General features: G+C 42.3%; 3 protein-coding genes across 12 annotated transcripts in view; 1 reads left to right on the top strand and 2 right to left on the bottom strand.

Annotated features, from left to right (window-relative positions):
• Positions 1 to 7,921, bottom strand: part of MKRN2 (makorin ring finger protein 2) — a 32,080-nt gene extending 24,159 nt beyond the window's left edge. For 6 of the 7 annotated variants that reach the window (XM_085516947.1, XM_015874733.3, XM_085516945.1 and 3 more), the window contains exons 1-5: positions 3,554 to 3,625; positions 3,254 to 3,382; positions 1,797 to 1,975; positions 1,220 to 1,524; positions 256 to 470 (exon numbers count right to left, since the gene is read on the bottom strand). In XM_085516947.1, the coding sequence (XP_085373073.1) occupies positions 256 to 470; positions 1,220 to 1,524; positions 1,797 to 1,975; positions 3,254 to 3,382; positions 3,554 to 3,579 (854 nt within the window). In that variant the 5' untranslated portion in view covers positions 3,580 to 3,625. Of the gene's footprint in view, positions 1 to 255; positions 471 to 1,219; positions 1,525 to 1,796; positions 1,976 to 3,253; positions 3,383 to 3,553; positions 3,626 to 4,271; positions 4,374 to 7,790 lie in introns of those variants that run through there. The other variant, XM_085516949.1, reaches the window with a different exon arrangement.
• On the top strand, positions 3,676 to 6,725 carry MKRN2OS (MKRN2 opposite strand). Its single transcript, XM_015874740.3, has 4 exons — positions 3,676 to 3,911; positions 3,984 to 4,033; positions 4,823 to 4,985; positions 6,098 to 6,725. Exons 1-4 carry the CDS (start codon positions 3,706 to 3,708, stop codon positions 6,315 to 6,317), a joined length of 639 nt encoding a protein of 212 aa, XP_015730226.3. The 5' UTR covers positions 3,676 to 3,705; the 3' UTR covers positions 6,318 to 6,725.
• On the bottom strand, positions 7,488 to 14,922 carry TSEN2 (tRNA splicing endonuclease subunit 2). Of its 4 annotated transcripts, none has more exons than XM_085516941.1 (12): positions 14,864 to 14,922; positions 14,534 to 14,726; positions 13,777 to 13,858; positions 13,042 to 13,078; positions 12,093 to 12,624; positions 11,899 to 11,976; positions 11,555 to 11,605; positions 10,800 to 10,938; positions 9,727 to 9,763; positions 9,183 to 9,294; positions 8,496 to 8,585; positions 7,488 to 7,957 (listed from the first exon to the last, which is right to left on the bottom strand). In XM_085516941.1, the coding sequence occupies exons 2-12, from the start codon at positions 14,705 to 14,707 to the stop codon at positions 7,898 to 7,900; spliced, it is 1,392 nt and encodes a 463-aa protein (XP_085373067.1). In that variant the 5' UTR covers positions 14,708 to 14,726; positions 14,864 to 14,922; the 3' UTR covers positions 7,488 to 7,897. The 4 variants fall into 4 exon arrangements, with proteins under 4 accessions (XP_085373067.1, XP_085373066.1, XP_015730217.2 ...); XM_085516940.1 differs by having other exon boundaries at positions 14,534 to 14,729; XM_015874731.3 differs by having other exon boundaries at positions 14,814 to 14,922.
• Between the last annotated feature and the right edge of the window lie 2,661 nt (positions 14,923 to 17,583).

Raw genomic sequence — 17,583 nt, forward strand, 5'->3', positions numbered from 1 at the left:
ACTGGACTGCAGCACATAAGAACCATTAACAAAAGATACCTGATGCACCCTACCTGGCCTTGTACTACTGTGCACATTTCTAGCACTTGGACCAAGATTTTCTGAGCTCATATTTTACTAATGGCGGTACTAATATTTACAGCTACGAGATCTCTTACAACCACATTTATTTCTCTTATCAAGTCAAAATACAGCAGAATGCCCACCCCACTGACACAGGTCACAGAGACAACGGTCCGGTTAATGTGAACTTACTTTATGATTGGATTCTCAAACTGCTTGGCACACCTCCACTGCCGGATGCAGGACAAGCAGTACGTGTGATTGCAGTTGGAGAGGATCCCAAATCTCCTCTCTGAGGCTGATGGCTTTTCATACACCACTTCCATGCAGATGCTGCATACTTTGTCCTGACTCGCCTGAAAGGCAAAGGCCTTCTCCATCTCATGCTCAAATGTTGCCATGCACATCTGTCACAGGAGAGATGTCACTGATTATTGCTGTCTACATATTGGGCCGTTCTTTATAAAGCCAAAGTGTCTATGGCATGAATCTATTACAGGAAAAACATGATACACTGATGGAGAGCATCCCTACTATCCTTCATCATCATCATATAATCTTAAGAACTTTAAGAGTGATCACATAATTCCACCCTCCCATGTTCTCTGCAGCTTTCTAAGTATCAGAGGTAGGGCTGCCTGAACACTTCATTTACACCTGTCTGCATCTGTTACAGAGCAGCAGTTAAGCAAGGCAGTGCTTCAGATATCCCTAAGTCCCATCTAATTCAGGGTCCAGTATGGATGCTGCACTCAGGACGTTACTCTGTTTATCAGTAAGGCCTCAGTCATCAGACTCTAAGTTTTACCCTAGATAAGGAACTGGTTTCTTATGATGGGCTTCCTACAGCAGTTCTCACACCGTACTCAGTGATGTACCAATTCCTTTTACAGCACTACAACTGAGACCTCCCGTCGGCTACAAAAGACATCTTCCTAAAAGAGTCCTAGAGTATCTGGGAAGAAGGCAAGTTTCCCATAAGAAAGGGGAAGTCACTGTAAAGTGCTGTCAGCATCAACGTTACCACTGGGGCCCTGGATGCTTGTCATTCCACAGATAGACAAACTACAACAAAACACACCTTTCTATTTTTAAAAAACAAACCAAATGTAGCACTAAGCACACGCATCTCACACCGATTTCATGTTAACATTACCATCTCATGAGCCTTCCTCTGTTCTTGGTCAAAAGGGTGAAGCACTTGCAGCCCGCATATTTCACACACGTCCCCGTGCAGGTAAAGGCAGCGCTCCCCGAAGTGACACGCTCCTGCTGCAGCGTAAGGACAGAGCTGCTCTCCATCACCAAAGGAACTTCCAGCTACTGGATCTTCCAGCCCACTGCAAATAGCTTCCAAATACGAATGGGGCTTCATTTCCACATTATCACTTTTGTCACTGCAACACACCACATCATCTGCGGCACTGGCTTTTTCCTTCTCTTCATTCAAGCCACACAGATCTTAAGAAAGAAAAATGTAATATTAATAACACACCACAAAACCTACACAAGAAGCTCCCTATATTTTCTTTTCAATTAAAACCAGTTTTTAGCTTTACAAATGTCTCCTAAATAAAATCTTCTCAGCCCTAAGCCTCTTTCATTCCTATGTTATAAGATCTCCAGCACCTCTTTCCCACTGTCCTTGAACTCAAGTTAAAAAAAAAAAACATGAAAAATGACCCAGAACCAGAGGACAACATCAAGGATAAGCACAGTAGCCTCCTACTCACTTCTGTCCCTGAGCACAAGCGTTTTCTTCTCCCGTTTGCCACTCTCCCGCAGCTTGCTCTTGGTTGCAGGTGTGCTGTGCTCAGGTGCAGGGCGAGGGCTGAGCAGCGCTGCTGACGCCATAGCAGGAGGCACAGGAGCTGCTGCACCCCCAGAGGCAGGGAGCCTGATGTGGTCGTACCTGTAAGAAACACAGTAAGTGCTGGAAAAGCTCAGCTCAGGGCACAGTGGAAGGACGGCTACTTTGAATGTATTTATTTACACAAAGGGTTGTTTTAATGAGTTGTCTGAAATGTTCAGTCTCTTTCAAAGCCAGACTGAAGGACTTCTCAGACTCAGCAAAATGAAAGCATGTCAAGATCTTCCTCTCTAGAGAGGCCTATCACAGCTGAAAGAGCATCATTCACGTGCAGGTTAGATCAGGTCTTTGTCATCCTCATGCAAAAAGCTTTGTTAACATTTCTCTGAGAAGCAAAATTAAAAAGCCGTGCAGTAAGGATTGATGTGATCTCATTCTCCCTGTCCAAGCAGGGACATAAAAACTTCCTGCTCCCATACCACCGTGATGTCGTGTCTGCACACAGGACAGGAAAGGTTCCAAATGACTATGGAAACATACTCTCAGCAGCAGAATAAGAAGCAACCAGTACAGTACAAAGGTTTCTCTAGCAAAGCCACAAACATCAGCAGCCCATCCGCATCCAGAGCCCTCAGCTGTCCCAACACTGCTGGAGCAGCACATCAGCACTCCGCAGCTGCATATGGTGGTAATTCCATCTGAGCAAGCTATGAGAGCTGCAGAACTCTAAGTGCAGCTGGATGCAGGTCTGACAGCACAGGCAGAGCCCAGGGAAGGAACATAATGCAGAACTGCAGCCACACGACACCCTGACACCTCTGGCTGCTGCTGAGTGCCACAGACACAGGACTCCATCTGCCCCAGCTCTGCAGCACACTGCTGATGGCACACAGCATTTACCAGAGCACCTGTGCAGGAGTTTGAACCCAAAGGCCGCAACATAAGGTATGAAACCATTGCTCACAGAGCTGAGGAGCACAAAGAACACCCGCTTTGCTTTAAGACAGAACTCTAACTCCTCTAACCTCAGCACCAGGATGTGCAGGAACAAAAGCAGCAAAGCACTGCTGGGACACTACTGTGCCTTGTACAGCCCATAGCACACCTCACAGCCTGGCACTGCCACACATGGCATTCTGCTTTTAGCACCCAACGCTCCTCACCATGAGGTGAAAGCACATAAAACCCGATGCCTCTTTTCCACAGGACAAGGCCCAGTCAAACCATAACACTATGCCCATGTATGCTGGCTCCAGGAGGGGCAGCAAAGCTCGCTGTTGATTTATTACATCAACATGAGTATTTTGCCACTCAAACACCTCATCTCTCCTCGAGCTTTGCGTCCCCCCTGCTCCTCAGAGCACACGGCCCGGCTCTCACCTGCAGCGGGCTCCATAGGCGCACTGTCCCTTCTGGTAGTACTTGCAGATGGTGGAGGACTTGCTGCTGGACAGGTCGTGCGAGAACAGACACTTGTTCCCCTCCCGGCACACCCCCTGCACGTAGTACCTGTGGAGAAGCACCCGGTATAAATGGCTCCTCTCTGGGAGGCGCCTTCCCGCGCACAGCGCCGCCCCACACGGCCCATCCCGTCCCCCCGCATGTTGTTCTCCCGGGACCCCCCGCCGGTTCGGCCCGTCCGTGTCGGATCGGTCCCGGCCGTGCCCGGCGCTCACTCACCTGCACGTCACCTGCCTGGTGCTCATCCTCGCTCCGTTCTCCCCGCCCGGCCGGTTCCGCTGCGCCGCGGGGAAGGGGCGGGGCCGACACGGCCACAATTACCCGACGCTCCGCACCACAGAGACGCCGCACGGCGGGATAGAGCGTCGGCCATGGAGGCGGCCGCCATCCTGTACGTGCGGCACTGCGCCGCCGCCATCTTCTGCCGCCGCGTTCCCCCGCTGTGCCCCGTGTGCGGCCGCCCCCTGCGCGATGCCGGGCTGCTCAGCGCCCCCGTGAGCCTCCAATGTCCCTTCGTGCACGGACACCGGCAGCACCGCGCCTTCCTGCTGCGGCCCACGGCCGGCAGCTTCCTGCGGTACGGGACGGGACGGGGCTGAACAGCGGGACGCGCACGGCTCGTGTGTCACGGGCCATGTTTCTCTTTCAGAGAATACGACGGGAACTCGGATCTGCACGTGGGAATATCCAACGCTCGGGGTAAAACGCACTGAATATGGCTGACAACCTGCTGGCAATGCTGCCTCACACACACAGTGCTGCACACACAGCATCACAGAATGACCCGGGTTGGAAGGGACCACAAGGATCATGTAGTTCCAACCCCCCTGCCCGGCAGGGCCAAGTAACACAGCAGTAAGAGCTGGGAGCTGCTGCCTGCAGGAGCACATAGATATCAACACCCACATCAACACCCACGTCCCATTAGTGAGCTTGCCTTGCAGACATCCGCACGCTGAGCGAGTCAGAGCCATGTGCTGCTCTTCTCCCAGTTCCACTCAGTGCTGAGGAGCTGCACAGGACGGAGCTGATGGGTGACCTGTATTCGTGACAAACAAATAACAGCCAGGCAGCAAACAGTTTGGCTTATTAAACTGTCATTGCTAATTCTGAAGTCATCCCTAACTAAAACAAGCAAGCAAACACTACGTTAGCAGTCATTACAGGTTTCCAGAGCACAGCAGCCCATCAAATGGATGTTTCGAGTGAGATACTGCGTTAATAGAAAAGTGGTCTGAATAGGAGGTGTCAAAAAGAAACCTGGCAGTCCTTGTTAAAAGATCGGAAATTACCCTGTAACAATGACAACAGTTCTTTGATACAAGTAAACATTGCACTTCCTGCTCTAGCTCTAGGCCTCTGAGGGGAAGCTATGGCCTAGTTAAAAGAGTGGCATTAAGAAAAAAAACAGTAGCTTTCAACACTTAAAAATGCACACGAATCCATTTCCCCTGTACTACCTGCCAACCTGTTGCTCTTTATTTCCAGGAGTGGTGTATCATTACAATGAAGAGGGCGTTCACAGAGATGAAAGCGGATGGGAGCAGTGCATTAGTGTCCCACTAGTACAGCCAGACATGTTTGAGCTTCTTCAGCAGTGGGATCAAATCCTGGAGGAATTTTCTATGGGAGAGGAGTGGCTTCCTCACAGGTATGTAGCTGAACAGGTGAATGCAATAGGAGTATTTAGGATGGTAAATTAAGCCATTCTGTTTTGGATCCTGTGAGGTCTGTGGTTCATTCAGCTCCGTGGAACACACATTAATAAGAAACCAGTCTGAAATCTTTAAGATTGTCTTGAAACTCAGTGATGGTTTTTAAGGATGTGAACTATAAAGTTTTCTTCAGCAACAGAAGAACTGCAGGAAAAAGAACACTGGGATGCTACCTTTAAACTACACTGCTGGGTATCTTTTAAGTGTTTAACCACGCGGCTGCAGACATCACAGTATGTAAGAACAAGTCTAAAGAGGTTTCAGCAATTACAGTAATATAAGGAGATGAAAGTTTGACCCAGATTGAAGGTGTATATAAACCACAAACCTATTGGTTTTACAAGCATCTTTGACATTTCTTGAATTCCTGGTTCATTAAAGTTATTGCTGAAATTAACTTGATGTTAAACAAGCAATGGTAGAAAGTGAGTAGATTATGCATCTCTTCGACAAGGGTTTCTTCTGTTTTCCCTGTCAGACACTGACAAAGTCACCTAGTTTTCAAAAAATAAGACCAGCGACCACTTCAGCTGCTGAACAGTGGACTTGTAGATGTTAAACCCTAATGCTTATTTTTCCAGTGGACTGGAACTGTGCTAAACTAATCCCGTAACTACTTTTAATTTTCTTGTTCACTTTCCATTTAATGCAAGGATGGTGTAAGAGACCAACAAAGAGCAGTGGCTGCAGACATGACCAACATCTTAAATTACTGAGTTATTAATTTTCCTTGACAAGACAAATACATGCTTTCCAAAAAATGAGGTGTATGAGACAAGGAATGCCTCACAGGGATAGAAAGAACAAGGGGTAAGTGACACAGGATGAGGTGATTATAGAACAAGCTTGAGGATTAGGCAGATGGCAGGTAGTTATTCAAGGCCAGTGGAAAAACCATCACAAGGTTACCACTGCAGGAGGATATTTTCAAGATAACACAGTAACAACACAGAAGAGCAAAGGTTGACAAGGTAAAAACCAAAGCAGTATTTTTTAAATATTTAGAAGTAATCAGTGCTGACTCCTACTAATGCAATCTTTTTCCTAGGTATGAAGAACATGACCACAACTGCTACACGTATGCACTGGCATTCATTAACAGTGTACTGACTGCACAAGGAAAGCAGCAAATGAGTAAAAGTGAATTTACAGAGAAGTTTGTGATTCCACAGACAAAGAATGCTTCCAAGTACATTACCCTTCATCAGGAGCTAACCACTAAGGACTTTTACATTGTACCCCTTCCTGATCAAGAAAAACAGTGCTGAAAGTAAGTTGCAACATGAAAGAATCTACAAAATACTACATGAAAAGGAAGCGGTAAGACACCAGGCCTCATTAAGATACACAATCTGCCTGATGTACTTATAAAGACAATTAACTTTATGTATGTTAACCTGTGCATCATGGAGGGATCAAGAAACTACGCATATTTGGATGAAATAAAATTCCTGCAATATACACATGCAAAACTGCTGTGGGGACTAAACATGTGACAAAATGCATTCCTATTCACAGTCACTATATGTTGCGTTCTATTGAGACATTCAATATCAGAAATTGTAATGGCTGTATAATTAAGGGTTTTAAATAAATCAACTGTTGAAATAAGCTCTTTAAAACCATTTTCCCCATCATTAAATAAATAAATAAATAAATAAAAATTTGTGCTTGCATGTTGCCCAAATCTAAAGTCTGTGACAAAGCAAAGTCATTTTCCTTTACTTCAACTACTAGTAAAGCATACAGATTTATGTATGTACAGATTTATGTAACAAATAAATCCAGTCTCATTGTTAGATACATTTCTTTTCCAGTCCTTCTTTACGCTTTACAGGTTTATTCCTCAAACCAAGAGGGATCCGTAGTGTTAAAAGATAGCTGTACAGTGTCCTATCTGTAATGAACAACAGATTCATCTGGATCCACCTCAGAGAGGAAAGTTAAGAATTTATCCAAAAGCAATATATGTTTAAAGAAATAGAAAGATGCTCCAACAGTACTTCTACCTATTGTGCATTACAGAGAAGTGTATGCTGAGGACACGATTCTACAGTTCATAATTCTGCACACTTTTATTTACATATATTCTAGCTTAAGAAAACATATATATCTTCTCTTCTACTGGCTTCTACAAAGTAAGTGTAGCCCTGAGCTAGATTTAAGTCCCATTTCCTCAACTATAGAGAAACAATCAAACCACCATGGGCTGTCCATAACCAGTTTATAATTTTTTACCCCCATCTTCTTTCACTTCTTGCTGAATTCTAATTCGTATTTCCCTTAAAAGCATATTCAGAAACACAACGCGATAGAGACAACCATTTTGAAATGCTCAATTCTGCTGCTGCTAAGAGCCCTCCTGTCCAGAAACCTTTAGAGCAACTCCAAATTCTTTAGCTAAGGTTTGGCTTACAGAAATAAATGACAGCATGCTATTTCTGAGTATATCAGAATCCATACCTCATTTTAAGGTTTTAATTTCAACTGATGAAATATAAATACATGGCAAAGTAGCAGTGTCCTGGTAGAACTATCTGTTATAAAGTATTAGTTATAATCGTACCAAAACACGAAGTAGAGTCATCTCTAGTTACAAGTACAGCACTGTGCCACATACAGTCAACACACACGCAGATGTTCAGCTTGAAAAAAACAATCACTCTATTGATATTTCCATTTTACATCTTTCTATTAAATGAACAGGATATGCTTGGATTTTAGGCAGCATTTATACATACCAACTGAAAATGCTGAGAGAAACTGATGATGAGCCATTGTCTCAGGGATCAGGTGAAAAAACAACAAAATGTTTATAAAAAGAATTAGATTCTTCCTGTACATTCAGCTAAAGATCATCTTGCTCACTGCGCTCACGGGAAGACACCCAACGAGTTACAATCAGTTCCTGAAATTAAAAATAGCTACCATTACGGAAGTGAAAAGATAAAGAGCATTGCATTGAGATTGTTTTCAAGCATTGAGCAGACTGACTTACATGATGTAACCCCTGCAAACAGATGACTACAGTCATTCCTTTAGCAAGCTGGTCTCTTAGGTTTTTGGCCGCCCTGCCCACAGCAGAGGGGTGGTACTTAATGATCAAAGCTACTTACAACCCCAGTCATGAATGATTCTGTTTTTCTTTGTTTTTAAACATCCATAAACCACACGCTTTCCATAGGTTCCCCACCCATGAAAATATAACAGAGTTGTAGCAACATTCAAATTTAGATTGGAAAACCTGAAGTATTTAAACAGAATGTAAAGTGCTCCATATCTTAGGGCACAAATAAATCTAGCTATTTTATTGCAGCCATGCACGTAAAAACAAAAGCCAGCTAAAAATCAAGCAACAGTTCAAGAGGGCTCTCTTCTGGTAGGTTATGTGTCCAGCTGCCCCAAGGGAAAATAAATACAGGCAAAGGAAAGAAGTAATTACCCACCTGAACCTTAATTCTTTTCAAACATTCTGGTGTGGCCATCTCTTCTTCAGTCATATCAGATGGTTTAATCAAATAGCATAACATAAGCTCCTGTTGGTAAACAGAAAACAGGAAATTAATTTCAACTGATTTCCTTCTATACAGGTTTTGATTAATTAGAAATGTTAATGAGGATGTTGAGAGAAGATGTCTTCTGCAAATCAAATCAGAGAAGAGCTGTATAATCTGCATATCTCATTTCCCTTTATCAAAGCAGAATCATGTGTTGAGATAAACTATACTCACAACACAACAACTGAGCAGCATGATTATGAGAATAACATCACGTATGAGGCTCTATCACAGAAAAAGTTTCGGGAAATTTTCGATTCTTTAGTTGAAAACAAAATCCTTGTACAGAGAAGGATTTAAAGACAGAATTGGTAACTAGGAAAGAAGCATCCCTTGTGTCTTTCTACAGTTCTTCACACAACATTTAAAGTCCCTGCAGAGGAGAGAATTTAATAACCTTCTTCCAGACAGCAAGAGGATATTAACTTGTTTGCCCACTAGCAACTCAGTGTGTTCTTCTGCACACCTGAAGCAGAACTCCCTTTCCAGCCTCATGCCCAATTCCATGTTTTTTGGAACTAACCTGTGTATTTATCATTTCAAGGCTATGTTAAAATGAGTAGCTTCCGCCATTACCTTAGAAGCATTAACAGTCGTTCTGTTCAAGCCAGACAAGGACATCCAGCTCAGTGGTCTGCGAAGAGAACCTTCAAAATTGTCGTCAACTAATTCAGCAATGACAGAGTAACTGGAAAACAAAGGAGATGGGGATATTCACAGAAAGAAAATTGTTTTAAGAAGATTGTATAGCTTAACAATTTGAGCGAAAATCCCTTAGAATCACATTTTTTTCCTTCCAAATTACGTAAATTATCCATACTATATACCTTCAAAACTCAGTATTACTAAATGATATTCCCAACTACATTCATCATGAGTGCTAAATATGCTCATTTCAACTTTTAACTTGTAGTATTTTACTACTGTCACAAGAATACAATAAAACTGTGTTACTTAGTACCTCTGTGAAAAGAGGCACTTTTGCATGCCTAATTTGAATACCTCTGGCAAAGTATTTTGGGTTAGGAGTATGTGCTTAACCAGTGAAGGCACTAAATTAGCATGAGAGAAACTTCCTAATTTGAAGTTAAGAAGTTAACTACGAACATAAGCTTCAAACCTTGCGTGATAGAAGGGAGGGCCCTTTCGATACAGCACTGTAAAGGAAGAGAAACACCCGAGTTAGGCAATCACAGTTACTGCCTGAGTTTAACAAGCAGCTCCATAAATACTTCTACATGCTTCATTAATCTTAATTACACTAGACAAAAAATTTCAGCACTTCTGAATTTTGCTCAGAATTAAGTTGTCCCAGTAAATGAAGGGGAGGACAGACAGACAATTAATACAGGAGCAGCAGGGCCAAGTAGGAAGCAGCAGGTAAAAATGCAGAAAAGCCAAAAGAAATTATTAATTGCCATGGGGAAAAAGAGCTTGGAATTTTTCTGCATCAGATTCATTCTTTTAATACCATATTTGCAACACAAGTAAAGCTGCTGGAGTACAAGGGGAAGATCACAGTAAGACACTGAATTCCTGTTGGAAGCAATCACTTTCCACAAGTTCCTAAGTACTGCTACAGTCCTGTCTATAGACCCACCTAAAGTTCTATCTCTGTGCTCACATTTCCTGCCTTCTCCCTGTCATGAGTTTGCAAGAGATTACTTTAACTAGAACGGGTTTTCTTATTCAGCTGACTCTCAGGAAAAGCGTGAGTAGCACCTTATTCCAGTAGCAATCATGATTTGCATGTTATCCACTAAAAGCAACATTAGTAGCATCAGTTTGATAAAACCACAGCACAAGAACAAGAACCTAGAGGGCAGGGCTGAATCTTTACTAGCCTTAAACTAATCAACTTCATCTGGCACAAGATGATGCAGCAATATGCTGAACAACAAACTCAGGCCAAAGGTACAATGACCAACCTAATATCTAATGAATAAATCAGGTGGTCAGTATGAGAACTTTGCTGATTTGTATACAATTCATAGAAGATATCTTTCTTCACACACATCTTCATGTAACAACAGGCATAACTGGATGGTTTATGCCAGTGTGAGCTGAATGTAGTCCTTGAATTACTTAGCAAGGCATTATGGACACTTCTCATTACTTCCATATGACAAAAAAATTCTACCATTCGCAAACAAGCAATTGCAAGAGATTGTTTGTTCAAAGAAAGCTACTCACAGAGATCAGTTCCATACTTCAGTCCAACCTTGGGGACCCAGCCCTTGCTGCGGAAGTAATGATACGCCATGTAAGTAGTTTTAAAACTAGGCTTCACTTCGCTGAAAATTTCCCATAGCTTCAAAATAGTCAAGGGCTCCTAAAAGTCACAGATGAAGGCATTAAAATCAATACATTAATATTACAGCTCATGCAGAATACTGTGTGTAGTACGGAGTAAAAGCAAAGTATCAGACATCACAGTCCCAACATGATGAAAATGAACTTCAGAGAACAGAATGCAAAAGCCCTAAATGTAAGAGATAACTGCAGCTTCCATTTGGTTTTTTGATCATTTCACAATTAGTCCCATAAGGCTCTTGTATAATAAGCAATCTAACAGATCTTAAACTTGAACCACAGGAAGATTAAAGAACAATCTGTATATATGATTATGCACCATATTCTTCCTATGCTGCCTTCCCCCATATATCTATTACCCAATCTGCAACAAACAACCTTCCTCTACATGAAGATCCTGCTTGACTGTATTTTGGCAGCTGTGTTTGCCATGACAAACAAAACCTTCAGACCAATTTGTTATAAGCAGAAATGTTATTACTTGTTAAAAAAAAACCACACAATTACTCTGCTTGGTATTCCCTCCTTCAGGATTAAGAGCATACAGTGCTGTTACATTTGGTTAAAAGTTCCTATCAAAAGAGGCTCAAATTACCCCAAATTACAACAGTACCCCCATTAATCAAAGCTCTTACCTCACCATAATAAACAGTTAAACATCCCAAAGCGTACACCAAGAAAAAAGCCTGAAAAAACAAAAAGAATAGCTTTAACTGGTATCTAGACTCTTCTAGGAGTTCATTTTCCAGGCAAGAACAAAGGCTCACATCAAGACAGACAAGTTGCTCATGAGCTTCTTCTGAAGTTTCTACTTATGACCTTTGCATTTCAATAGAGTGCCACAGAAATTATGCACGTGCTGTTGACTCCTAAGGGCACTGTATTAAAATTGTGAATATATTCAGAAAAGAGCACAACAGAAGCAGGATTTATGTTTCAGAGACAGGCATTAATATGTTATTTAATATTTGAAACATACCTCTTCCAAGCTGAGTTGTAAATATTCAAAAATCCTAAATGGATTTTTTCTGCAGACCAGTTTTTCCTTCTTGACAAACTACAACAACAGGAAAAAAAGTTTATTACATTACTAAGATGTTAAACTGGAAATAATACCGAATTCTTGAGCTTTCAGTGATAATAGCCATTAAACAAACAAACAAAGAGCCTTACATTTTCTTGCTCATGAGCAGAGCCCTCTTCAGGACATAAGCTACTTTCTTCTTCCTCCTGCACAAGCACGTACTCTGGGGCATGTTCTCTTGACTTGGCCATGCTGCATGATTCTTGCTCGGGGCCCCCCTTAGCCTTGCAGCCACAATGCACATGAGAACCATGCTTCTGGCAGGACACTTGGGCTGTCTCTTCCATGTCAGCAGGCTCCTGTTCTTTAGAGCCAAGAGCAAGCACAGCATCAGAAGCTGGATCTCCTTCTGCATAGGGTTTCTGGCAGAATTCCTTCTGATGCTCAGGACTCAAAGTCACTACGTTTCCAGTATCTGTAGAAGACTGCCTGGAAAGTTCTGTATTTTCTGTGTTTGGGCCCATTGTGTCACAGCTATCACCAGTTTGCTCAGCTCCACCCTTTTCCAATAACGGAAGCTCAAGAGGCCTAGTGTAGTTGTCAAGAATTTTGGTCACGGAGCTGCTGTCAAATCCTTGCTCTTGCAAAGCGCTTTTGGCCCACTGAACACGCTGCTGGTACCTACAGAACAAGCAAAATAAACGAGAAGTTCCAGGGCTTTACACCCTCTAACACATTAAAAACACACACATAAAGCTCTGTTAATTTCTGTGGCCACAAGCACTCACAGAATGCTATGCAAGAACCACACCTAGAGGACTGCTGTGATGCAGTTTCAAGGAGCAGGAATTTAGTAGCTGAGTGCAGTTGTTCTTAATCAAAGCTGGGCAATTCTAGTAGTATATTCATTATTTCCCATAACTTTAACAAAGTTAAAAATCAGGTAATGTAGAATAGTTTTCTGAACACAATTTATAAATGAAATAAAAAGAAAGAGAAGTCACCATTACTGACATAGCCCACAACCTGAAAGCAAGATAAAACATGAACTAAATTCTCCTGCCTCCTAAAAGAAAAAAGTAACATAAGCTGACTTACTTTTTTGATGTGATTATAGGCATTTTTAGGTTGGCACCTGTTATTAAGAGAAAATCATACACTGTATCATCAACAAAGTTTGCATGTCATTTTGATCACTCAGATAATTACTCATGCTTTCAATAATCCATGCCATCTTGGTTCTATTTGCGTTGGTTAAGTGGGAGAACTAGAAATGGCACAGAGGTAACCATAAGAAAAGAAGTCTGCAGAAGATCAGCTAAACACACCGCTCTTATCCAGCCTTTACAGAGACGGGTACATAAGGATACTGCAAAATCCAGTGATGTCTATGGGATTTAACCATTGTGAACAATATGGATAAAGCATGACAGTCTCTCCTTAATGAACCAAAAGCACACCAGATGTAACCAGCCATTAGCATATTAAAAAATCCACATATCCTTGCCTTGTGATGTCATGAATCGTAAAAACTGGAGTTTAAAGCCAAGAGAAGCTTGATAGTTATAGGCAGAAAAGTCCAAGGATGACACCTTTACTTAGCAGAGCTCCTGAACAACAACTCACTGGAGTCCAGAAGGATGTATAACCACACACCTGGTTTTCCTAGGAGTCTTGTACTGGGCATTATCAGAGACAAGATATGGAAACAGGCTGAACTGTAACACAGCACAGCAGACTACTTTGTGAGTGATCTATATACATATATATTCCACGAGTGACATCATAATGTTATTAGAACAATGAAAAGAAGTACAAGTGGGCACAGCTTACCTTGCCACTTGGAAACCAGCGAAGGATCGGAAATGCTGTACACTGGCCGACTTCTTGAAAGAATGCCTTTTCCAAAATAGCCCTTCAAAGAAAAGCAAAAATCCTTAAGAAAACTGACATCTAAACTACAAAATGTTTACTGCTTCATCACTGAAATCCTGCAGCTTTTAATCTCGGCCCAAAACTTGTTGTTTAACTTCTGATAATTAAATGAACGTTTGCACTTGAAAATTTAATTTGGGGAATGTTGGGTCTTTATCCTCAGTTTTAAATATTTGTCAGACTACTTTTCAGAGCCTCTGAAAGCAGAGGCAGAAGAAGCACCTGTGTATTAAGTGACCATGTATAAGGAAAACAGGGATGATACAGTAATTGCATAAGAAGGAGGATGAAGTGGTCCTCAGCCATAAAAGGCCTAAAGCAGCTTATTTTACTCAGAAAGTCTTTTTAATTAACTCCAGAGTCACAAGAATTTTCTAAGTATCAATAAAATCTCAACGTTCCAACCTCCTGACCCATAAAACAAGAAAATGCTTCCACAGGGCTGCACACAACTTTGATAATATAAGGTAACAGTCACAGTATAGTATCTCAGTATACTTTTTGCTTGTTTTTTTTTCCCTTGTGTCACTTCAACACTTATTTTCTGGGGTAAGAATGCAATACTTCAGTCGGTTTGATACTGGATGTGTTTTGTGCTTGTTTCAGGAGTTAAGACACAGGGGGAGCAATGAGCACAGCACAGGGCGGTCAGCACCTTATTGTACAGCTGATCCATGTCCTCGGGGCTCCTCACCACGACGTTGTTATTAACCAAGTCAGCCCGGCACATCCTGAAATCCCCCCCGTCGGCACCCACAGGGAAGGGCGCCTGGTAGCACTCAAACACCCTTCTTTTCCTCCTCGGGGGATGGAAAGCTGCTTCGGCCATCTCCCTACGGCAACGCCTCCTGCTGAACAGCGGAAACAAGACGTGCTCAATGCTCGATAACGTTCACTAACGTTCACCCGCCCCGTCTCAGCGCTGCCCCCATTACCCGGTAACCCAGCCCGGCCCAGCACCGCCCGTCGCTCCGAACACACGCACCCGAACCCGCAGCAGCAGCCCCGCGTCACTCCGGCTCCATGAGGCCGCGCATGTGCTGTGCTGCCGGCCGCGTGTTGCCGTGCAGCTGGTGCCGGTCTGTCGCTTGGGGCCGCTGTATCCTCGCACTGTGTGAGCGCTGCATCACCTGGCCTCACAATTCTCGACATCAAATCAAGTTGCTTTTCATTGAAATTAGAGTTTATCTGGGATAGATAAGCCTGTGTTCTCGCACTGTGCAGACACAGTGCTATGAGATGTAGGTTACAGGGAGAAGCAGACAAAACAGCAGCAGGCGGTGGGTCAGTTCTTCCACATCTCCTTATCTCCGCTCAGCCTTGAAAGGAAACCACAGCACACGCCATCCAGTGAACTAAACCACACTCATTTCGTCAAGTGAGCATGCAGGATACATGTCTGTGCCCATTCCTTTCTCTGATTATAAGTCCAGATTGTTCTTCGAGCAGAAAAGTTGCTGTGTGAAGGACAAGATCACTGTGAGTTGAGTCATTACAATATATGCACGTGTTATTTTAGAATATCAACATTTGTACAGACGCTTTCACAGATGTCTGGATTTCCCTTTCTATGATGAGACAGCAATGACACAGCAGCAGCACAATGACTGGGCAGCAGCTCTGGAAAGCAGATGCTGAGGATGATAGAGAATCACAAGTTGGAAATAGGCCTGAATGTGCAAAAGGGGCATCATAGTGGTGCTTATATGCAGAGTGCCATATCCATGGCATGAAGTAAATGAGCATTTCCTTTATCAGAAACCTGAACTGAAGTGTGTGCAATTAGAAGAACAGGTCATGATAAATGTAAAGCAATTGGACAGTAAGAGAGTGACAAGAGTGACGTGAGGAAAGACTGAAATGACTCATAAAATGGACAAAATTGGCCAATATAGTGAGGGAGATGCTTTCATTTCCATCAGAGGAAATTTTAACAGCATGCTAGATAAATATATTTCAGAAGCAATTAAAGTTGATCCTGCCTTGAGACAAGGCACCGCAACTAAAAGGACCAAAGATGATTTTTGTGGCAGTTTTCAGGATTTATCCTCTCTGTTTTTTGATCTCTGCAGTGCCATAGAAACTGCAATACCCCGCACTGCCCTGCAGGGGCTGGAAGCTGCACCTCTTGTTACATCATCTCTCAGAATTCCTTCTGTTATGTGGTGTTTTGGTTTAGTGATGATGAGAATAGACTGTCTCATGGTGCGTGTGGCTGATTCATTGCTTTTGATGATGCAGGGCACTCTGTTACTTACTACTTCTTAATATTGAGTTTAATTACCCTGTTGACTTTATTCTAAGGTCCAAACTGATGGCAGCTTTCTGAGAAGTCATACTGCGAGTTTGTCTGGAATCATCAGACGAAGTACATTCCATGTATGCAATACTTACTAATATTCTAAGTATAATATTAATTAATTTTCATGCTATGCAGACTTTACTGCCAATAAAACTAAGTTCCATGTGCAGGAAAGTGCTGGAGAGTTCTGCTAACAAAAGGGGGTTTTTCGGGATGTCTGGAGACTTTTGGAAGGAGTTGGGTACTTAGTTCCCAGCCCCATCTCAGCCAAAACAGGTGAAGTGCTTTTTAAATAAATATTTTACAATCTTAGGCTTATTAGAAGAAATAGAAATATCAGCCTGTAAAACTATTTGCCTATGTAGCATTTTCTTGTGTTTTCTCAAGGAAGTTAATAATAAAATTGTAAAAGAATGACATATTCTAGTAATGCCTTCAGTCAGTTTTGGATTCCATACGAAACAAAAACCAGTTCTGTATAGAATCTCACAAAAACTAAGTCATAGTTTGTCATTGGGTTCATTTCTCTCTCTGGTTTCAGCAGGATGTTCCTACAGAATTTTCTTAGCCCGTTCTAGTTGTATTTCAATTGGAATGTTTTGACATGTGTTCTTACAAAAAGCCCATTTCTTTCTCACAAGGTGATCTGAACAGTAGCTGGGAAGATGGGCGGCTATTTATATTTGCAGTTCCAGTTTCCCTGGATCTGCAGAAATTCCCATGGAAATTCTGGTTACATTAACTTTGACAGAGATATGGGACTGTTTTTGGAAACTTTAAAAAAAATAATAATAATAAAAAATAAAAACCAGCAAGGGAGTACTTCTCATTTTTTACTAATATGTAATATCTTTCTTTCTTTTTTTTTAATTAAAGAAATAAATCAAGGTTAGTTTCTGCTTCGTTTCAGATGGTTTTCACAGGAGACAAAAAAAGAGAAGTCAGACAAATACTGACCACGCATCAACCCAGTCAGAAATCCCACAGCAGCAGAAATCCCAGCGTGGACAGCAATAAGTGGACAGCAGGAGAAAAGAGAATGCTAAAAGTGAATGTGTAGCTTCATGATTTTGTGTTTGTGGAGATTTAAACACCCTTTAGTGATGAAGTCCTGCGGAACCATCAGATCCTGCTGACATTCCATCCCATCAGCGTATGGCCTGAGGGCTCTCTGCAGACACTGCAGTGTGCAGGGGCTCTTTTTGTCCTCGTAGCTGGCTCTTGGTTTGTATTACAAACTTTATGCATTTGAAATGATGTAAACATTAAATTTTCTCTGCATCAAGGCTTTAAACACTCCCAAAGTTATTGCTTTCCTTCTCCCCATAGAAATTAACATAAATGGTCTGAGCTTGCAATTTCAAGAGTGTTTCAGGGCACTTAGAACCTCTGATTTTCACCCA

The sequence above is a fragment of the Coturnix japonica genome, chromosome 15, assembly GCF_054131305.1.
Source record: "Coturnix japonica strain WE chromosome 15, WE-NBRP24, whole genome shotgun sequence".
In the NCBI taxonomy this organism is placed as follows: domain Eukaryota; kingdom Metazoa; phylum Chordata; class Aves; order Galliformes; family Phasianidae; genus Coturnix; species Coturnix japonica.